Source organism: Artemia sp. Qi Xiang Cuo, chromosome 2 (genome assembly GCF_049724085.1).
Source record: "Artemia sp. Qi Xiang Cuo chromosome 2, ASM4972408v1, whole genome shotgun sequence".
Lineage (NCBI taxonomy): Eukaryota > Metazoa > Arthropoda > Branchiopoda > Anostraca > Artemiidae > Artemia > Artemia sp. Qi Xiang Cuo.
Genome location: NC_142795.1, coordinates 43,424,298 through 43,448,000, shown reverse-complemented (window position 1 = coordinate 43,448,000; position 23,703 = coordinate 43,424,298). Strand labels below are relative to the sequence as shown.

General features: G+C 38.2%; 2 protein-coding genes across 2 annotated transcripts in view; both read left to right on the top strand.

Annotated features, from left to right (window-relative positions):
* The first annotated feature begins 877 nt into the window (after positions 1-877).
* On the top strand, positions 878-2,570 carry LOC148955257 (uncharacterized). The gene has a single exon (XM_089106761.1). The coding sequence runs from the start codon at positions 1,032-1,034 to the stop codon at positions 2,568-2,570; it is 1,539 nt and encodes a 512-aa protein (XP_088962887.1). The 5' UTR covers positions 878-1,031.
* Positions 2,571-4,366: 1,796 nt separating this feature from the next.
* The window catches only part of LOC148955256 (E3 ubiquitin-protein ligase SHPRH), a 95,213-nt gene continuing 75,876 nt past the window's right edge, over positions 4,367-23,703 (top strand). The window contains exons 1-3 of the mRNA XM_089101216.1: positions 4,367-4,650; positions 14,650-14,819; positions 21,327-22,241. Of these exons, the coding sequence (XP_088957342.1) occupies positions 4,434-4,650; positions 14,650-14,819; positions 21,327-22,241 (1,302 nt within the window). The 5' untranslated portion in view covers positions 4,367-4,433. The remainder of the gene's footprint in view (positions 4,651-14,649; positions 14,820-21,326; positions 22,242-23,703) is intronic.

Below are 23,703 nucleotides of genomic sequence, written 5' to 3'. Positions count from 1 at the left end.
GTTGAACTACAGCTAAAGGTACAGTATATTAGCTGTTACTTGTTAGTATAGAATAACGCCAGGAATCAACCTCATAACAGACATGTCTGTAACATCTACAGATCCTGTTTAGCTGTTTAGTTCATGTGAGTCGTCCAGGAGTCGTCATGCTGTCGTCATGTACACTCTATCTATTTTCTGTGGTTTGTATCTCTGTACAAACAAATTGGGTACACAGCCCAGCCCACTGGGTACACACCCCCATGCATTGGGTACTGCCCCCAATATATTGGGTACCCCCATACCCGTTTTCACTTTTGGTCTAGGCCTATTCTGAGAAGTTACATTTATTTATATTTGAGGTTTTCTTTGCATCACTTCAGTTTAAATATGCTCAAAGGAAGAAGCAAACTGGTCATGGGTTTTCTCAGAATACATGCAAAAGTGAAAATCGGTATGGGGCAGTTAGGGATATTAATATTTTTATGTACTACCATCAACATAATGTACTACTTCACCCCTGCAGTAGTACACCACAGGATCTGTACCTAAGAATTTGAGTACTACACCCCACAATCAGTACTACATTAGACATGACATAGGTCCTACTACGCTATATATGGAGTAGGTCCTGCTACGCTATATATGGAGTAGTACACTTGGTTAGATGTAGGTATCAAATTCTGAGGTATAGATCCTGTGGTATACTACTACAGTGGTGAAGGATTGCATTATATGTTGAAGGTTGTACATAAAACAATTAATCCCTAACTGGTATGGGGGGGGGGTACCCAATGCATTGAGGTGTGTACCTCAATGCATTGGCTGCTCATGTAGCCTGTCACTAGTCGGTGAGAACAATCGAACATCTTTCTACTATCATCAAAGACTTATTTCCTGGGCCTATTGGTGAATCGGTGAGGCTAAAAGGAACTAAATGTTCTGCTCTCATTAAGAATGTGCTTGGACCTGAAACCCTGAAGGAGATAGTGGCTGACATTGGAGATGGTAAGTACTCTCTAATACTGGATGAGTCAACTGATGTCTCTACAATGAAGTTCATGTGTATTTGCATTCGATATTACAGCCCGAAGTTGAAAAAGATAGTGTGTACTGCGTTAGGAATGGTTGAAGTACCATCAACTACAGCTATTATACTCCACGCAGAACTCACAAAATTTCTTGCAGAGTGCAAATTACCTCTCAAAAACCTGATTGGTATTGGTACTGATGGGGCAAATAACATGTGTGGCGCAAATCACTCTCTATTTACATTGCTGAAAGCAGATGGGTTACCCCACCTTCAGCTTTTCAAATGTGTTTGCCACTCTCTGCACTTGTGCGCTTCCGAGGTGGTGGAAGAGTTGCCGAGCAACCTAGAATTTATGCTCTCGGAAACGTACAAGTGGTTTAGCGTAAGCCCGTTGCGAAGGGAAGCGTACGGCCAGACATATAGGCTGATAAATCATGGAAATTTGCCCCTCAAACTTGTGGCCCCTTCAAGTACACGCTGGTTGTCGCGATACACCGCAATGTGTAGAGTTGATGAGCAATACCTCGAACTGACAACACATTTCCGCATCGCCAAGGAAAAAGAGCGGTGCTATACTGCAAGAACTTTACACGAAATGTACAGTGATAAACGCAACCGTCTATACATTGTCTGTCTGAAACCGCTATTGGCCGACTTTCAGAGGGTGAACATACTATTTCAACATTCAAATGCAGACCAATTTCGTCTATTTCAAGAGCTGAAAGATTTGGTCATGTGCATCCTGCGCAGGATCCTTCGACCGTGTGCAGTGTCCCTTAACGTCAACCTTGAGTTTCTAATTTACTACCTGCCTGTCGACTACGTAGACTTTGGTCATTTGTTTCTTTCTGAGCTCAGCGAAGCTGATCTTCCAAGCGAGATGAAAGAGGAAATAAAGCTTCACTGTTACGGCTTTCTCAAGACGGCTGCGAGGTCAGTTCTGAAACGTTTACCTCTTGCCATTAATTCCCTTCTGAAATTGAGAATTCTCTCCCCGACAATATGTTTATCTCAGACTAGACCCAGATTCGCCGACCTACCTCTTAGTGTGATTCCAGTGACAGAATTTGGAGACATGGAAAACCAGTGGAGACGCCTGCTCGAGGTTGATTTGAATGAACATTGTGGTGGAGAACTTCCAAAAGACTCCTCTGAGTTCTGGGTCCACGTGCTTCAGTTTCACGACCCTATTGGAGAGCCAGTCTTTCAGGATCGGGCAAAGTGGGCATTGTCGTTGCTGAGTTTGCCTATCAGCAACGCAGACGTTGAGAGAGCGTTTTCTATAATGAACTGTGTAAAATCAAAGCTTCGGAATAGAATGCTTTTACCAATGCTAAACGCAATTTTGATTTTTCGACTGTGGATGTCTGTCAGTGGCCACTGCTGTTCGTCATTCGTACCATCGGCCAAAATGACTTCTTTCAACAGTTCCATATATTCGAAAAATGGAGCTGAAAATGCGTCTGACAGTGGACGATGTGGCAGAGCTGATGCGCCTGACGCTGACGGCGAAGAAGATGAAGTCAGTGACATCTTAGAGGCATTTGGTCAATCTTAAAGGGCTATGAAAGACGGATATTCTTAATCACCGAGAATTCCACCCTGGAGCATTTTTTTCAAACTGCCACTTTTTTTAGTTTTCCCATCATCAAGCGCTTTAAAGGGTATGAACTCACTGAAAAACTGGCTGCCAGAGTGCGGACAGCTATATTGCGCTAAAGGTCAATATAATTATGATAAGTTGTAAACTTCTGAAATCGATGAGTGAGTTGGCTCTCACAGCACAGCAACGAAATTCAATTCTTAGTTTGTCTTACGTAAAAGTATCAAAATTTATAACGCGTGTCATTCCCAATCTGGCCCACGATACTTCCCATCCATGTTTAAAGTGGTGGACTGTTCGGACTTCGTTAAAATGTGGCTCATCAAACAGGATACTGGAGATCCGTCCCAGCAAGAACAAATAAAGACTAAGAACCTTCGTTTCCCTATCTCGATACTACAACCATGCGGAGTCGAATAAAATACGGTTGATATCCGGCAAATTTGAGCGGAGGTGGAGCTGGCGCGGAACATTACAATTCGTTACCTCTACAACTAGCTCATCGCAGTACAGTCCTGGAGAAGAAAAATTGAGTGAGAACAAATGAAAGTGATTGATTACACTAATCATACACGCCTGGAGGCCTGCTACGGTATTATCCTTGCAAATGCATGGCGACGATGAGGGAAAGCAGACGGCCGTCAGCTCAGTGCTCAGCCAGTTCTCAAATTGGCTCCACCCTCGCTCACATTTTACAGGTTATCCAATAGTCAGTGCATGAACCAAAGACGGAGGTTCTACTCAGTCTTATTTGTTCTTGGTCCCAGGGACATATTGTGGTTCGTGATAGCCAATTATGACCCTGGAATGGACTTGTGATAAAGACAAAAGTACGATTGTGTTCCTTGTGTATCTTTCGTGGCCCTTTAAGGGCGTTTTAGCATCGCATTTAGTATTGGGAAATGGATTTTATTCCAAAGCTTTGACTTTACACTAAGTGATTTCCATAATTTTGTGAATTTATATTTGATAATATCCCAATGATCTGATTTTTGTTTGTGTATCTATGTGATAATAAACCAATGATCTAATGATCTTTTTTGTTTTTGTCTGCGGGTTACGGTCGTTATTAAGTAATGCATCATTATGTTCAACCAAAACATAAGGGCTGGGACACAAATTTAAGAATTTGTTCTGGCAATAACCCTATTGTACCAAAAAGAACCTCTGACTGAATCGAAATGTTGACATTAAAGCGCCTTGGGTCACAGAGTATCATTATAGTAATCGGAGTTCCGACTCAGTGAAATTATGGGATAGAGAAATTGCGGGGCACACACGGACAGTGCTCAAACTAACACAGGAGAAATCGAGCCGGTGGGCGTCCTCGTCAATAATTTTCCCCGAACTGTTGGACAAGAAAGTAAGCACGGTCGAGCATTTTCTGAAGATAGCGCGCGGGAATTTCTGTAAAGTCTCTAGAGGTCCACATGGGGTAGCGGTTTATCGCAATTCTACTAAATGCAGCCTCAAAATAATCTCTACACTGGAACTGAACTTCCTCAAGCCAGGGAACGAATTGAAAGGTGGATAATGCCAGTAGGATCAAAGGACCTGAATAATGGTAAGTATTTCTATAAAACGGCCGTCAAAACTTGGACACCTTTAAAAGTAAAGTTAGATTTTGGGCAAAAAATTGTCTGGCTTATTTTTGGCTTGTTTTTCAAAGGCTGCGGCTTACTTTTTTGTTCACGATCTGGCAACACTGCTCTAATCTTTTTCTTTGTGCGTGTAATTCAAATCAAAGAAAAATGACTTCATTGCAAAATAACAAGCCTTACTGAAGTCATCTGAATTTATAGCAAGTAAATTTTCAAGATGGAACATTGTAACTCTGATAACTACCTCGAACTATTCGAATCCATTAAAAAAAAGCAAATAGAAGCTGGCTTGTGGACAGGAGTACATCTGGGGAATACTGACAGTGTCCAAGAAGGAACACCTTTGTTTGTAAGCTTATGTGACATGCATCTGTCTTTCAATCTAAGGAATTATCAGAAAGCTGCATTAAAATGGATGGTCTCAAGAGAAAGAGGTATATAAACAGTTTAGATGGAATATTTTAGCCTAGCCTACTTGGCTCTCCAGAAGGAAATGTTAATGAAACAATTGTTACTTGATAATTTGCTGGCAAATTGTAGCCAACAGATACTTGGTAAAATTTGAGGTAAAATTCTACTTTAGTTACTTTTGGCTATCTTGGAAAGGAGTTGGGTTAGGAAAATGAAACTTTCAGGGATGGATGTACATGCTAAGGTTTGTCCCGGGAAGGTACTTTGAAGTACCGACCTCCACTCATCCCCCCTCTATATAATGGTAAATTACTGCACATTACTAGTTGTTTTTAACTCATATTTCATCCTATATTACTATCATAAATATAAATCACTGCTTACCTTACACAACTTCTGCTTTTAACCTTGTTCATTAAAATATATTCCAAAATCCTATTTAAATCCTAAGCCATTTAATTTTCAAACCATGCTGACTTTCTTTATGGTATATGAAACCCGGTTAGTTGTGATGTCACACTTGCCTTATCAGACACCCTTACCCTTAAGGGTAGCAGGCACATGCCAAACAACTCTGTTGATAAGACCATTTAAACTGTATTAATTAGGGAAAGGATTTCACAAGAGAGATCAGTAAAAATAACCTAATCCTTTTTAGAGGACAAATTATGTCATAGGAAGATGTTTAGGAAGCATTAATAGATAGAGTGCTAAAAACATCAGAATCAACTTCAGAGGACACGTTATATCACTGGAAGAGGTTTTTAAAATCCCCCGTCACCCCACACTCAAAATTTCCAAAATTTTACTTTAGAAGCTTTTAAATATTTCTAAAGTACTAATATATAGAGCGCCACAAGTTTCAGAATTGACTTCAGAGGCCACATTATATCAGTGGACGAGGGTTTTAAAATCCCCCTTCCCCCTAAATCAAAATTTTCAAAAATTTTATTTTAAAAGATTTTTAAATTTTTCTAAATCACTAATACATAGAGTGCTAAAAACATCAGAATCGACTTCAGAGGACACGTTATATCACGGGAAGTGGTTTTGAAAATCCCCCGTCCACCCAAACTCAAAAATTTCCAAAATTTTACTTTAGAAGCTTTTTTAAATATTTCTAAAGCACTAAGACATAGAGTGCTAAAAACATCAGAATCGACTTCAGAGGACACGTTATATCAAAGGAAGAGGTTTTTAAAATCCTCCTTCCCCCCAATCACAAAATTTTCCAAAATTCTATTTTAGAAGCTTTTTAAATATTTATAAAGTACTAATAGATAGAGCGCTACAAGTTTCAGAATCGACTTCAGAGGACACGTTATATCACAGGAAGAGGGTTTTAAAATCCCCCTTCCCCCCAAACTCAAAATATCCCAAATTTTAATTTATAAGCATTTAAAAATTTATAAAGAACTAATAGATAGAGCGCTACAAGTTTCAGAATTGACTTCAGAGGACACGTTATATCACGGGAAGAGGGTTTTAAAATCCCCCTTCCCCCTAACTCAAAATTTTCCAAAATTTTATTTTAAAAGCTTTTTAAATATTTCTAAAGCACTAATAGATAGAGTGCTAAAAACATCAGAATCGACTTCAGAGGACACGTTATATCACGGGAAGTGGTTTTTAAAATCCCCCGTACTCCATATAAAAAAAATGTCAAAAATAATAATATCTAATAATTATTAAAAAATATAAATCTATCATAAAAATATAGCTAAATTAAAAATTCAATAAGTAATATTAAAAGTGATATCAAGGGAAGAGGTTTTTTAAATACCCCTTCCCCCCAAACTCAAAATTTACAAAAATTTAATTTATAAGCTTTTAAATATTTATAAATCACTAATAGATAGAGCGCTACAAGTTTCAGAATTGAATTCAGAGGACACTTTATATCACGGGAAGAGGGTTTTAAAATCCCCCTTCCCCCTAACTCAAAATTTTCCAAAATTTTATTTTAAAAGCTTTTTAAATATTTCTAAAGCACTAATAGATAGAGTGCTAAAAACATCAGGATCGACGAGGATATTTACATCTGTTAAGAAGCGACTATTTCAAATGCAGGAAAAACCCATACTAAGTTGACCTATCTTTCCAATATATTCATAACCCAATTCACTGTTATCTTTGTTCGACTATTCCCGCCGTTTAACAATGAAACAATTAATTAAAGCCGCAATAGATATTAAGAGTTACAGATTCAATCTGTAAATGACAATTATTGAGATATTTCTTGCAATTTTTGTGAAATAAATTTCTGTGGTGGTATCGTTCAATTTTCTACTGTTGAGGCAGTCTTAGAGTTGTATTATAACCATGGCATGTTATTGAGAAGCAGGAATTGCGATATTTGTTGCCAGATTTGTGTAAAATATAGAAATTCGTTCCGTTGCCAGAAGTCTAGGCTTATACCTATCCGAGGTGGCCGTGAATATTCTCAGGTTAAGTGTAATTTTTCAAAATCGATCTATGACAAAACATGGATGGCTCGTTCACACCTTTCTGAGCTAGACAATTTCCGTTTTTTGAGGATTTGGCTTCAAATACCGCCTCCAAGGAAGGATTTCATGATCAACAATGTTACTTGTTGTAAACAAACCTTTGTGGATTGGAGCCAGTTCTGCAGAGAGGTTTGTATATACATATGTCATTCAAACTTTGCTCCTTTGGGAGGAGAAGGAGTCATTGTTGAGATAGATGAAGCCCATTTTGGGAAGCGTAAATATAATAGTGGTCGGATTGTCAAGGGTAAATGGGTATTTGGTGGAATAGAGCGAGGAACTGGTAATTCATTCATGGTTTCTGTGCCGGATAGAAGAAGTGCCACGTTGTTGGGAATTATCCAAAACCGAATCCTGCCAGGGACAACAATTATCAGCGACTGTTGGAGGGCCTACGATTGCCTGGCTAGCCAGGTCTATCAGCATTTATGCGTCAACCACAGCATAAATTTTGTTGACCCTGCAACAGGTGCTCACACACAAAACATCAAAAGACACTGGCATGACGTTCGAGACAATATACCCAGATATGGCAGAAGAGAAGAACATATGGAAGGATATCTGGCAGAGCACTATTTCAAAAAAAAATATTCAATCTCCTCGAGAATGCACCATTTCCTGAAATATATATCGGAGCTTTATAACCCCAACTAATTTGTTTTTTATGGGTATTATTTACTAATTAATGTTTAAAACGTTGTAACAGAAAATTTGTCAATTTACAGTATCTAACCACATTTGTTCTTAAAGTAGTTCAAATGTTTTTGTCCAAATAGTTTAGTGTATCAATCTTCATTCTTGAAGTTACAAGCCGTTATTAAGGTGTCAATAGGTCAGGGGAGAGAGTGGGCAGAAGTACTTATTAGACTATATGTTATTCGGTACTTGTGCATTCTAAATAATAAACCACTATACACGAAAGAAGTTAAGATTGGTTACTTGTAATTAAATAAAATAAAATAGGATTAAAATATAATATTTTAGAAACAAAATTGGGCTATATATTTGCACATTAGGGGGTGGGGGGAAAATCATAGCATATATTAAAGACGTAACCTAACCCAGGTACCTTTGTCCCTCCCTAAACCCAAAAAAAAAACAGTTTAAATATTGTAAACGCAATAAGAAATCACGCTTTGCGATCCATTTGTCTAACAAATACCCGTTTGTCTGGTTTCCTTGTACAGTCTCTAGTGGTGGGCTATTTATAATGCACAAGTACCAAATAATCTATATTCGTTTTTATTATTTTTTTTGGAAACCCCTTAACATTTTGAGTTGGGTAACCACATAAAACATATTCAAATACGGTAGCTTAATCCTATAATGTTGAAAAATTTTGCTTTTCTTTTTTACATACGCGATTTAAAATATGTAAAAAATGTTGGAACTTATATAAAAATTTTCTTTCGAGGGTGCGAAGGTTAGTTGAAAGGAGATTTGATAGCGGGGGGGGGGGGGGGGGGGGCGCGGGGGTCAGCAACCTGCTCGCGGTGCCCCTGCTTATACTAATCTAAGCTGACCATTTCGTTGCAACGTGTTGCACCGGAATAATACTCTAAAATCTGGTTGATAAATTGCCTGTGTAACAAATTTGTCTGAGTTTCGTAAAAGGGGAAACAACCCCTAAAAGTAAAAGATTTTAATAAAACTCATACCATCAAATTTGTGGTTCTTGGCGAATACCCGCCGGAAAATCCCCCCGGAAAATACCTCCCCGCAGAAAATACCCCCCTCCCCACGAGAAATACCCTCACGGAAAATCCCCCTCCCCCCAAAAAAATACCCCCGTGGAAAATAAGGCTTTTCAAATTTCAAATTATCAACCAGATTTTAGAGTATGAAGGGGGAATGGGATGAATGGTAAGGGGGATTTATAAAACTTTGAGTAACCTTTAAAAATTTGTGAGTTATAGCAACGGAACCTTGCAAAATAGATCTTCTGTTTAAATGAAGTACAACAAAATTGTTTTCAGCTTCAAAATTTTTCTCAATCCCAACTTATAAGGTTTTAAATATATGCAAATAAATTTCCTAAATTTTGGAAATAAAACATTGATATGTCTTAAGATTCTACTCAAATAACTGAAATTGCATTTTCAGAACTATAGCCAGAGAAAAAGAAACTGATAACTGAAAATTAAGGTAAAATGTTGTTTTGTCAAAATTTCAATGGGTAATGGGTATTTCAAAAACATCTTCCAATGACATAAAAAACATCTTCCCGTAACATAAATTGTCCTCTAAAGTTGATTCTGATGTTTGTAGCGCTCTATGTCTTAGCGCTTTAGAAATATTAAAAAAGCTCCTAAAGTATAATTTTAGAAAATTTTGAGTTTGGGGGGAAGGGGGATTTTAAAAACCTCTTCCCGTGATATATCGTGTCCTCTGAAGTGGATTCTGATGTTTTTAGCACTCTATCTATTAGTGCTTTAGAAATATTTAAAAAGCTTTTGAAATAAAATTTTGGAAAATTTTGAGTTAGGGGGAGGGGGATTTTAAAACCCTCTTCCCGTGATATTACGTGTCCTCTGAAGTCAATTCTGAAACTTGTAGCGCTCTATCTATTAGTGCTTTATAAATATTTAAATGATTCTAAATTAAAATTTTGGAAATTTTGAGTTTGGGGGGAAGGGGGATTTTAAAAACCTCTTCCCGTGATATAAATTGTCCTCTGAAGTCGATTCTGAAATTTTGAGCGCTGTATGTATTAGAGCTTTAGAAATATTTAAAAATCTTCTAAAGTAGAATTTTGGAAATTTTTGAGTTTGGGTGGAAGGGGGATTTTCAAAACCACTTCCCGTGATATAACGTGTCCTCTGAAGTCGATTCTGATGTTTTTAGCACTCTATCTATTAGTGCTTTAGCAATATTTAAAAAGCTAATAAAATATAATTTTGGAAATTTTTGAGTTTGGGTGGACGGGTGATTTTAAAACCCTCTTCCCGTGATATAACGTGTCCTCTGAAGTCAATTCTGAAAGTTGTAGCACTCTATCTATTAGTGCTTTATAAATATTTAAAAGCTTCTAAAGTAAAATTTTGTAAATTTTGAGTTTGGGGGGAAGGAGGATTTTAAAACCCTCTTCCCGTGATATAACGTGTCCTCTGAAGTCGATTCTGAAATTTGTAGCGCTCTATCTATTAGTGCTTTAGAAATATTTAAAAAAGCTTCTAAAGTAACATTTTGGAAATTTTTGAGTTTGGGGGAAGGGGGATTTTATAAACCTCTTCCCGTGATATAACGTGTCCTCTAAAGTCGATTCTAATGTTTTTAGCACTCTATGTCTTAGAGCTTTAGAAATATTTAAAAAGCTACTAAAGTAGAATTTTTGAAAATTTTGAGTTTGGGTGGAAGGGGGATTTTCAAAACCTCTTCCCGTGATATAACGTGTCCTCTGAAGTCGATTCTGATGTTTTTAGCACTCTATCTATTAGTGCTTTAGAAATATTTAAAAAGATTTTAAAATAAAATTTTTGAAAATTTTTAGTTTAGGGGGAAGGGGGATTTTAAAACCCTCTTCCCGTGATATAACGTGTCCTCTGAAGTCAATTCTGAAACTTGTAGCGCTCTATCTATTAGTGCTTTAGAAATATTTAAAAGCTTCTAAATTAAAATTTTGTAAATTTTGAGTTTGGGGGGAAGGGGGATTTTAAAAACCTCGTCCCGTGATATAACGTGTCCTCTGAAGTCGATTCTGATGTTTTTAGCACTCTATCTATTAATGCTTCCGAAACATCTTCCTATGACATAATTTGTCCTCTAAAAAGGATTAGGTTATTTTTACTGATCTCTCTTGTGAAATCCTTTCCCTAATTAATACAGTTTAAATGGTCTTATCAACAGAGTTGTTTGGCATGTACCTGCTACCCTTAAGGGTAAGGGTGTCTGATAAGGCAAGTGTGACATCACAACTAACCGGGGTTCATATACCATAAAGAAAGTCAGCATGGTTTGAAAATTAAATGGCTTAGGATTTAAATAGGATTTTGGAATATATTTTAATGAACAAGGTTAAAAGCAGAAGTTGTGTAAGGTAAGCAGTGATTTATATTTATGATAGTAATATAGGATGAAATATGAGTTAAAAACAACTAGTAATGTGCAGTAATTTACCATTATATAGAGGGGGGATGAGTAGAGGCAGGTACTTCAAAGTACCTTCCCGGGACAAACCTTAGCATGTACATCCATCCCTGAAAGTTTCATTTTCCTAACCCAACTCCTTTCCAAGATAGCCAAAAGTAACTAAAGTAGAATTTTACCAAATTTGACTTTAGCTACTTTTAGCAGTAAATATTTACCAAATCATATCATTTATTTATGAATAAAGTGAATATACTGCTTGATGCCTTTTTTGGTAAAGTTCTATGAAATCATATTATTGAGTTAAGACTAAAGTGAATACACCATTCGATGCCTTTTTTTATGCTGATTACGAATGATACAAGCGGGATTCAGATCAACATTCAGCACTATTGACCATATTTTTACTTTGGATGCATTGAGAAGGAAATATGCTAGAGGAAAAAATGGTCAGCTATTCGTAACCTTTTTAGACCTGAAAAGTGCTTTTAATTTGGTAAATTGGAGGTTATTAATTGAAAGTCTGTTAGAAATAGGCTTGCCGTCTTGTTTTGTAGCAATAATAGCAGATATGTATCGGAGGGTGAAATTTTCTGAGAAAGTTATTGGAAACTTTTCTAGGCTGGTCACGTCTCATGTGGGTGTGAAACAAGGATATACTTTATCTCCTAAGTTCTTCTCCTTGTTTGTTAATGATTTAGATAGGTTTATGAAAAATATTTGAGCCCCTTATGTATCTTTGGATAGGTTTAGGCTATCAGGCATGTTATTCACAGATGATATAGCTCTAGTGGTGGATAGCAGAGATAACCTTCAGAAGCAATTAGATATAATAAAAAATTATTTAGAAAAGACGGAGTTAGAGTTGAACGCTAAGAAATCAGTAGTATTAGTAATTAGGAGTCAAGGAAATGTTGATTCAGAGGTTCATTTTAATTTTGGAGGAAAGGTTTTAGAGGTTAAAGAAGAATTTGTTTATTTGGGTGTTAAGTTTAGTGCTTTAAGGGGGATGTCTAGGTATGTAGAAGATTGAAATATGCTTTTGAGAAGCAATTTAAATCAGCTAGCTGACATGAGGATCCAGAAAAGAGTTTTCCGGACAAAAGTAGCTTCTAGTCTACATTGGGGCTCTGAGGTTTGGGGTTTTGCTAAAGGAGCTAAGCTAAGATATTTTAAGAGAATTTTAGGCTTGAAGGATTCTAGGCTGAAGGATATATATATATATATATATATATATATATATATATATATATATATATATATATATATATATATATATATATATATATATATATATATATATATATATATATATATATATATATATATATATATATATATTTGAGGTTAAACTACTATTAGTGCAAGTCATTCTTTACTTACAATTTGTTACCATGAACTGATTGATTATAAGATAAGATTTATTGCAAAAAGCCTGTGGGCCATAGCAACACATAATACAATCAACAAACCAACACTCAGGAACAAAATACAACTTTAGATAGTAAAAATCAAAAAAGGAAAAAAGAACAACAAAACGACAAAAAAAGAAACACACCAAGTTTTGACTTTTAACCAACAAACACCATATAATAAAATTAAAATCATAAAAATAGTATCAGGCTATCCCCTCAAACATGATTCCCTATATTTAATCCCTAAACAAAGAAACTTGTTTCTTTGTTTTCTAAGTTTTCTAATTTTCTAACTTTTCCCTACTATAGCCTTGTAAATTCCAAACTACAAAACTTAAGCACGACTCACTATGGCCCTGTATTCCCTATTTTGGCAATTTTGACTGGTTCCCAGGCACTACTATAGCCTCCCAACTAGGATGCTCCTGATAAAAAACCGGAGCTTTCACTATCGGGCGAGGCCCAAATGATTTGTAATCCTGAATTGTCTCCGTTTCTCGAGCACTCTTTTTTGCACCTGTATCCTGCTCCAAAGGGCTAATGCTCTTATTATTTCTTTTGCCCTGTCTCACACTCTGCTGAGCTAAATCCACCGCAGGTTCTTGGCTAACGGGAGTATAATACTGTCCACAAATAAAAGCAGCCGGGTCCCCATCTTCTACACTAAATACAGAAGCAGCGCTTCCAAAACTCTGGCAACTAGCAGCCGAATTTACCGATCCGCTTCTCTCACGCGAAATAATCTGATTGATCTGATTTGCATGAGCATAAGATGTACCAGGTTCTTTTGAATCAACATGAGGGCTAGCCACCTCAACACTCAAACGTTTTTCTTTTTGAACTTCATTTGCTATCCCTAGCGTGACTGATTTTGATCCTTTGTTACTTAGTGAACTTGCATTGACCATTACTTCATTTCCCGTGCGCATATTACTATTTAAATCGGAACTCTGATAATCATGGGTTCTTATTTCCTCTACTGCTATAACCTTCCGTTGTTATCGATAAATTTCTTTCATTTTACCCAATTCACTATCGTATGCAAAAATCTTATCCCCCACGAAAAGTCTCACACCCCTCAGCTTTGGACGTAAATGGCCTTCCGTACGCGCGGCTTCCAAAATTGGTATCAACTTGCTCTATGCCAATAAATCTGAAGAAGTACAATTTGGTGCTACTGACAAATGAAACCTTTTGAAAAGTGCAGCCGAAGTAAACATGGATTTTTTTAATTCCATAGACACTAATTTAATTACGACTGGTTTGACTTTCTGGTTTGAAGGTAAAAAAAAAACATCCTTTATATCTGTCTGCATAAGCTTGGCGCCTCTCACTAGTTCATTTAAGCATCTAAAAATGTCCTCTTTTAGACTAGAACCCCTTATCTTTGGGTCAAAATTGTAGAGTATCACATTACACCTTTTTTGATCCCCCTCAATTCTATCCACTATCTTTTTATTCTTTGAAATTTCCATTTTAAGCTCACAAACTTCCGCCTCTGTTTTTTCTGATCTTTTTTCCACTTCACAAATTTTCTTATTTAGAGATTCCGAAATTGACGAAAATTCCATAGATAGTTTTTCTACCTTTTCGCACAAGGGATCCAGTTTTTTAAGCTCTATTGACTTTTCATTTAATCTCTTTAAAATCTGTAGCTGGACTTCCGTTGATTCCGTCATCTTGATGGTAATTACTCGCTACTTAAAATAGAAAGGCGTACCTGTTTAATAGTCAATTATTTAATGCACGCTGACTCAAAGCGCGTAATTAGCTAAGCCACCGTTAATAATGCCACGGCTAACAGCAATTCCGAGTGAACTTCTCAGCAAAATCCAATTTAGAAGTTGATCAGGCTGGCCCTCAGGGAGTGGTGACGCTCAAGGGTAAATATAGCCATGAAACTGACATAACTTTGCACTGCTGTGTTGATGCCAGACAGACTTGGGCTGTGATGAATTGATTCCTCCCCCCCCCTCCCAGTTCAGTGTCACTAATCTCCCTAATTTCTTTCTAGGGGAAACCTTGGCCAATGGTATGCCGAACATTTATTCTGCTGTAAAAGGAGGGATCTTGGCTGACGAAATGGGCCTTGGAAAGACTCTTGAAGTTCTTGCTTTGATTGTTGAAAATCAGAGGGAGCTTGATGTTCAAAGGGATTTACTACCTATCCAAAACTCCACCATAGTAAGCTACTTCTAAGTTATAATAGGGTAAAAACAGGCAATATAAATCTTTAACAATGGGAAAATTAGTGATTTATTGCTTTTTGAAAAGACTCAATGGTACTGATATAATTTTGAATATACTGGCTAATATCATCTTTTTTCCAGCCTGCTAAATAGTTTTCATCCATAACCCGAAGTACCTGGGAACGAATGGATGGAAGTAGGGTCTTCTTTGTGGTGATAGAATACGGTGGTGGTCTTAAATTCCCCGGAATGAGCTGGTGGTGGAACTTCAATGGGCACTGATGTGTTACTTGACAGGCTCGGTGACTCTCGTTTTTTGACAGAGTTTTCTTGTCACTATTGGAGGGGGGGAGAATTTGTTTTCGTTGAGCTGAACTGCTTGTGGTATCTCACTGACCTTTGAAGAAACTGGTATATTGTCGGGGTAAATTTAATCATGACTGGTTTTTTGTTCAAGAATACGTAGGAGGGCAACGTTGCTATTGCCAGCTCTTGATGTTTCAATGAATGAAACATACAACTGTCCAAGGAGAAGCCCTTTCATAGTCTGCAAAAATGACACGATGCATCTCACTACTGCTACCTGCACTTCTACCATTGATTATATTCTGTTTAAAACCAAGAACATCCCGCAGATTATCGTTGAGAAGAACGTTCTCATTCTCAATGGGAGAGCTAATGTAAATCTTACCCAGTTCCAATAAATTGGAAGGCAGCATTCTTACGAGCGGAGACTCTTCTATTGATTGCACGGCACAAGTTATTCATGATAGCAAATTCCTTATATGGCATATTAGGATTTCATATACGTAATAATTTCTGTTCGTTTTAAGTTTGGATGTTTTTTAAAATTTAATTTCTGATCATTTTTAAATAATACCGGGAAATCCGGCTCTCGCTCCATGATTAATTCCGGTACTTGTGTATTATACTCCACTCACTCTAGTTTACGATGTGTAAAATTTGAGAATAAACCGGTTTCTTTGTTAGTTTCTTTGTTACTTTAGAAACAAATTTGGGCTATATATTTTCACATTCCGGGGCGGGGGGGCGGGGGGTAAAGTATAGTGGGTCTGCATGCAAAATGTGTTGGGTACAATTATTCTGCATATTATGAAGTAGGAATTGTTTTCTGACTTCAAACTGTCCAAATTCTTCACCCTCCCCCATATGCGCAAATATATAGCCCAAATCATATATTTCCCATCTATTCTGTCACTTGTCTTTGTCTTGCTCACGCTAAGCTGAAAGACACTAACGAAGAAACCGGTTTTTTCTCGAGTTTTAAATAGCATAAACTTGAGTGAGTGGTGTATAAAACACAAGTACCAAAATTCCTTCCCCCTACAGAAAAAAAAACTCGAATAAAATGTTCAAATTTGGAAAGCCTTATTTTTCACGGGGGGGGGGTAAATGCCGGACACCGTATATAGAAGGATGGACGGAGTGGATGGTGATACATGAAAGAATAATGCTTTTCAAACGGACATTCCCCCCTGCACCTCCACATAAGTTTAATTAATAAACTTCTTGTGTGATATGTAATTTTTCAGGTTCCTTGAAGTAAGTTTTATTAAGTATATATTTCATAAATAGTATTTGATTTTTATATTTACAGATTTATTAGCTTGTTGATTACATATTTGTTGTAGATATTGCAATATAGAATTCGAAACCGAAAGACAGTTCATATTGATTTGGGTATTGAAGGATATATCTACTTGTTGACAACACATGTGAGGTTGATATTGAAATATAGCAGTCCAAAGTCAAGGAGCCTACAAATCTTAAAAATGATATTCTATTTGCACCAAAGTAGAAAATAACCATACCTCCTTCTGCCAAAACTACTCATACTACCACTAATTCTACCTTCACTGCGAGAAAGGAAGTCTATTGACAGTTAGGGTAGTGTTTTTTGGTCACCCCGTATTAAATAAGATAACGCTGTATTTTGAAAGTGTATGTTCTGTTAACATTTGTTTAAGCATTGACAGGTCTTTTTTTTATTCGTTGTTCGATTGAAGCATTTTATTCAAATCCCATTTTGCATGAATTTTCTATCCTGTAACATTTATATTATTGAAGTAAATTATTAGTCACTATTTTTGAAAGTCTACTATTGAATTCTCTTTAAATTATATTTATTTCATGCAAAGCCGTATCAAAGGGGGAGGGGGAGAGTGCCAGGTTTGTCCCCCCCCCCCCGAAATTTGCGACTGATTTATAAAAATGTAACAAAAATGCATATAAACGAATTTTTCATGCGTTTTTAAAGTTTTATTCACCATTCCCCCAAACAAAATCCTGGATACGCTCTTGATAACCTGTGTGAAATATAGAGAATGACTGGTATTAGACGAGTATCATAAGCGAATTTAAGAAGACGTTTATTTGAAACATTTACTCTTTAAGGAGTACAAAAAATCTCATTAAATTTATTGATTGAAGAATAATTAATGATTACTTACTTACTACTTACTTACTTAGGTCCCGGCCATCCTCGTGGGACGTTTTGGGGCCACTCCTCTTGCTAGCTCATGCGTAAGGGCTCGGTACATTGCTCTATCTGGTGCGATACTTGATAACTGGGCTATCTTGACGTTGTCGAAGTGGAAGTTCTCCATCCATCGTTTTCGTGGTCTGCCTCGTGGGCGAAGGCCATGGAGGGATCCTTCAAGGGCGATTTTCAGAAGGCGGCTCGGCACCATTCGCTTGACGTGGCCGAACCAGCGCAGTTGTTGCTTCTTAATTTTATTGAGTATGGTTTCAGTGGACTGGAGCCTTTGACGTATTTCCACATTTGTGATTCGGTCAGTGTATTTGATTCTAGAAATGCGACGGAGGCATCTCACCTCAAAAGCTAGAAGTTTTATTTCATCTTCGGTTTTCAGAGTCCATGTTTCACATCCATAAATAGCTATGGGGATTACTAAACTGTTGAATAGGCGCATTTTGAGTTTGTTGGATAGGTGGATACTTTACCAGAGGTTGGCTAGTCTTTGGAAGCTAGAGCTAGCAAGTGCAAGTCGACGTTTCACATCAGAGCTATGGCAATTATCTGAGGAGAGTGGGCTACCAAGGTACAGGAAGTGATCAACCGTTTCAACCTGTCTCCCGCCTATGGTGATAATGGGCGGGTTGTCTAATTCACGTCTCGTAGTTACCATGACTTTGGTCTTGCTGGCATTGATCTCCATCCCGAAGGGCTTTGTGGTATCGTAGAGTTTATCAGCTTGTGCCTGCAATTCTTGTGTAGAGTTGGCTAGCTCATCAATATCATCAGCGTAGGCAAGATTCTCTATTAACACCCCTCCTATTGTTGCGCCATATTCCGACTGCATCATCGACAGAACGGCATTTAGAAAGAGGTTGAAGAGATGTGGTGATAAGATGCAACCCTGGAGTACTCCCGACGAAGTTGTAAACTCTTCTGACAACCCATCAACGGTTATTACTTGGCCTCGGAACTGGTCGTACAGACTCTTGATTATTTGGACTATCTCATAAGGGATACCGTAGTGAAGGAGGATATGCCATAGTCCTTCGCGCCATATCAGGTCAAATGCCTGACGGAAATCAACGAATAGTTGGTAGAGTTCTTGGTTGAATTCGATGTGTCGTTCCATGAGTTGCCAAACGATAAATATCTGATCGATTGTTGATCTTCCAGGGCGGAAGCCGGCCTGATATTCTCCAATGGCAAAGGCAGTTGTTGCTTGAATGTGACGGGGTAGGATTTTTGTAAGGACACGTGACTCATGGCTCGTCAGGCTGATTAGACGGTAGTTTCCGCACTCTTTCTTTGACCCCTTTTTGTGAATGGGTATAATGGCAGCCTTACACCACTGATGGGGTACGTGGCCGGTTTCCCGCACCGCAGACACAATGGCATGATACAGATCAGTTACATCATCCGATCCGACGTTAATGAGTTCAGCGGTGACTCCGTCTGGGCCAGGGGCTTTTTCGTGTTTCAGTGACTTGATTGCTGACTCGGTTTCTGACTTGAATGGGGGTGGTGGTCTGAGTTCTTGGTCGGGTATTTGGAAGTGGGTTAGTATTTCAGGATCCAGAGCTACTGGTGGATTCAGTTTATCGATAAAGAGTTCTTTCCATCTTTCAAGTTTCATCTTTGAATCGTAGATCTCATTTCCATCTTTGTCTAGGATCACTAATGTTTGCGGCTCTTTTTTACGGCTTAACTCGCGTACCATTCTGAAAACTGCTCCGCTATTCCCCTTCTTGGACAGTACTTCGCAGTCTTCGCATTTCCTTCGCAGGTGGTTACGTAGTGCCTTTCTGATCTCTCGCTCTACTCGTCTCTTGAGGAGCTTGTAAGTATCCCAACTGTGACGGTCGGATTTATTGCAAAAAAGTCGCTTATCCTCGCATAGCGCAATGATCTCATCTGTGATCCATGGTTTTTCATTTGGAGTTTTTCTTCCAAGGATGTCATTCACTGTCTCCATGATAGCTGATGTAGCCTGTTCGGTCAGGGAGTCTATCTCATTAGCAGTGGTCAAGGAAGAATGAATTGTCAGGATCTCTCGGAATTTTTCAGATAGAGTGGAAGTGTAGGTCTGCCTTTTTGCGGGATCCCGCAGCAGATCCAGCCGGAATCTTGGGATTTTTGTTGCTTTTTGCAATTGTCTGATTCTTAGCTTGAACCTTGACATCAGGAGAGTGTGGTCAGAGTCGAAGTCTGCTCCAGGTAATGCTACTGTGTCTAGTACGGAAGACTTCCAGCGCTTCGATATCAGGATATAATCAATCATGTTCTCGGTTTTACCGTCTGGGAATCTCCAGGTCACTTTACGTCGATGGCGGTGTTTGAAAATTGTGTTCGTTAAGAATAACTCGTTTTCTCGGCAGAAGTCGCGCAATTGTTCCCCTCTCGCATTGAGTTTTCCGTGACCAAAAGTCCCCATTATATCGGATCGTCCGGTATTATCTATACCTACTATAGTGTTAAAGTCCCCCATGACAATCAGTACGTCTTTCTTATGGATTTGGTCAATGACGCTTTGTAGTGTGAAATAGAATTCATCGCATTCTTCCTCACTTCTGGCGGAGTCTGGGGCATATACTTGGACGACAGAGATATTCTCGGCAGCTCCCTTTAGTCGTAAGACGGCTATTCTTTCTGAGACTGGGGTGAAGGAGATTAGAGATTTTTTGGCAGTTGATGATACGAAGAATCCTACACCTTGTCGATGAACACCGTCCCTGCGGCCGGACAAAAAGAGGGAGGCTCCAGAGAGGTTTTACTCACTTGTTCGGAGGAGGTGAGTCTCAGAAAGCCCAATAAGAACCCAATTGTACCTCTGTAGTTCTCTAAGGGCAAGATCTAGTTTTCCCGGTTTGGCAAGTGTTCGGATGTTTAGCGTGCCAAAGTGTAGGGAAGTTTTTGTTGGAACGGAACAACCGTGTGGATTTTCACCCTGGCTGGGGGTCGTCCTAGGCCTAGGATCGTCGGCTGCCCCGGACGTGGTAGCATGTAAAATGGCATTATTATCATTCAAGATTGGTTGTTCGTCGGTTACCCCGGACGCAGTAACAGATGTTCATATAATACTGGACCATTTTTTCATGATTTCAAGAGAGGTGGTTTCTTGGCTAAATGGGTGGTGGCGGCAAGCCACTCCTCTCCACCACCTTGCAGAGGCTGTTGTCCGTAAATCTGGATCCTCCACCCTTCGCAGTTGTCCTTCTATAGGGGATCCTCCCACGATGGTGTTCTGCTTCACCATGCAATTTAACCCATTGCTGGGAGAAGGTTTGTAACTGACGGGACGTGTCCACACGCCGGTGGGCCCTGCTGAGTGTACATCCGAGGGACTTTCTTCCTCCTCCTCCTGTATTTACATCCCCCGGGCGAGGGTACCCCAGTTTCAATTAAGGACCCCCAGGGACTGGGTCCCCCCTTGGTCCGCGCCTCCTACTCAATTGAGGTACCCTACATATCTGTAAGGCGTTCCCCTATCCGCCACCTGGGGACGCGCTGAGTGGCCTGGGGGAGGCCCCTACTGAGAAAGCTCAGTATGATTCGGTACCACGTATTCAAATTTGAGTTGCTAACCAGCTTTCTAAAGTCCTAATTCGGTATTTTTCATAGTTATTAGTTAAGAGCCCTATGATTGTCTTCATGATAGGGAGCCCTACCCTTTGCTTATGCTATTATAAAACATTCAGCTTAAGTCAACGTTATAGTATAGAGTGTAAATATGCAGCATGGAGAGTCCTGTCTAAATTTGTTGACGAAAATGGTAGCTGTTGGTTGCTTAAAGCACACGTCTGAACCTGGTCCAAGACACAAAAAACATAATTAAAGTTAACGCAGAGTGAATGGTATAATATGAATTTACAAACCAAAAACAAGTTAAGCCTCTTAAAAGCTATTTGAGAAATTGTTGACAACATTAGAGGAAGCAATTTTAGCTTATATTCAATAGTTTTGTGTGATTACCACCTCAGTTTGTGATTATCGTTTTCATTTCAGGTGCTAGAAAGACATGGTGCTGCAGCAGGTAGAAGAAAGACTAATGAACCAGAAGTATTTAACCTAGAATATGGACGATTAGATAAACCAACAGTTCCTGTTAAAAATGCTAGCCCAAGAGGTAGGCAGAAAATAGCCAATAAAACAGAAAAGGTAAAGACTCCTTTGACTTCCCGTCCCTCAGAAACTGACGGGATAAAAGAAGCAACTGATATTTTACAAAATAATGATCATTTGGATGGGAGTCATCACAATTTGGCCGCCTCTTCTTCTGAAGTACCGGAATGCGAAAATGATCTTCTATCTGGGAATAAAAAAAATAGTACCTTTGATTGTGAGCCACCAAAGCCCAAGAAAGCACGTCATCTGTGCAAGGAATGTGGGAAAGATACGTCAGTTTCTATTGTTGCGAGCTATGACACTGCGTCAGCAAGTTGGCGATCCAGTAAAGATAAAGTAAAACAAACTATCCAATATGTAGTTGATCAAGTCTGTGGCTTAAGTGCCAGCTGTAATACATGTGTCAAACGTCAAAGAAGTAAATCTGTTCGCCAAGCTCGTGAAGCCTATCTTAAATCACAGTTAGAAGCTTATTCAACTGTCAAAAAAGTCCTGCCTGTTATAGATTCTCAGCTCTTTTGTATTTGTGGTGGTAACAATACAGACGGTGTTACAGTTGAATGTTCAAAGTGTAAAAGGATGCAGCATGCTGGATGTTTAAATTATAATTTGGAAGATCCTTGGAGAGGTGATTATATTTGTCCTCTGTGCTGGACCAAAGAAGTTCCTGTTCCATCAAAAGCCACCCTTATTATTACACCAAGTTCGATCAGTTACCAATGGATTGAAGAATTTGGGAAGCACTTGAAAGAAATTAAACTGAAGATGCATGTTTACAAAGGAATTAGTCATCAGGTAGAGTAGTTTATGTTTATTAAAATTTGCAGCATAAATATGTATTCTCTTTGAAGGAAAAACAAAACTTTTTAGCTCCTATTTTAAATCTACGCTGAATATTTTCATATTATCTAGAGTGCGTTTCAAAATCTGAAGGCGTACTTATTTGAACAATCTTAGCTTCCCCCTGATGTCTCTAGATATGGTCTACTTTAGAAGACTGAAAATGCTAGGATTGATGCTATGCCTGAGACACAGTATAGTCACGCTAGAGGGTAAAATTGAAATTAAACACGACAACAGCGTCAAGAAAGAGCCCTATTCCCAGTTCGTTGAGGCAAGTAATATTCTGCTTTCTAGCGTAAATCTTCATGATATACGGTGTCTTATGATGACTAGTCATAGTAAAATTTTAAGGAATAATTTTCTTAACTCAGAAAATATAAAAGCTTAAAGCTTTATTTTTTCATCTATGAAGAATCTGGTAAAAAATGAATAGATATACATATATATATATATATATATATATATATATATATATATATATATATATATATATATATATATATATATATATATATATATATATATATATATATATATATATATATATAATATATATATATATATTAGTACATAATGCTCAGAGCAATTAGTGTTGGCTTAGGTTTGTCGGACCGAATTTATTTTTATTTTAATTTTTCGCTTTTGTGGTACAAGTGTAGCGTTAAAAACGTGACCAAGTTTTTATCACCTATAAGTCTTTTTTTTTATTCACAAGGCTAACTATTAATCGCAGACATAGTTAAGAAGATTCCATACCATAAAGAATCAGATTATCTCGTCCATTATAAACTTTTTTAGTTTGTGTGGCCAAACTATTTAGAATCGATTGGGTGGTCTTGCCATAACTCTAAGCGATCCGAATAAACGCAAGAAAACTAAAAGCCGACATCTACTTTCCCTGAAATCTCAGAAACACCTTTTAACTTTACTTGTTTTGAGCTGTAGATAGAGATTTTTGGTTTTAGGGAAACTGGTATCATTAGAAAGTGTTAATTCATGTTTTTTGATCAAACGGAGTAGAATTTTCTGTTAAAAATTCAAGAAAGGATTGTCACTTTCTTGTATACCTGCTAAGAAAATGTCAAAACTTACTTACTTAGGTCCCGGCCATCCTCGTGGGATGTTTTCGGGCCACTCCTCTTGCTAGCTCATGCATAAGGGCTCGGTACGTTGCTCTATCTTGTGCGATACGTGACAACTGGGCTATCTTGACATTGTCGAAGTGGAAGTTCTCCATCCATGGTTTTCGTGGTCTTGCTTCGTGGACGAAGGCCATGGAGGGATCCTTCAAGGGCGATTTTCGGGAGGAGGCTTGGCTCCATTCGCTTGATGTGGCCGAAACAGCGCAGTTGTTGCTCCTTGATTTTAGTTAGAATGGTTTCAGTGGACTGGAGCCTTTTGTTTACTTCCACAT

What these genes read in the sequence shown, in the direction of transcription:
- LOC148955257 (XM_089106761.1), top strand. Translation starts at nt 1,032, where the DNA reads ATGAAGTTCATGTGTATTTGCATTCGATATTACAGCCCGAAGTTGAAA.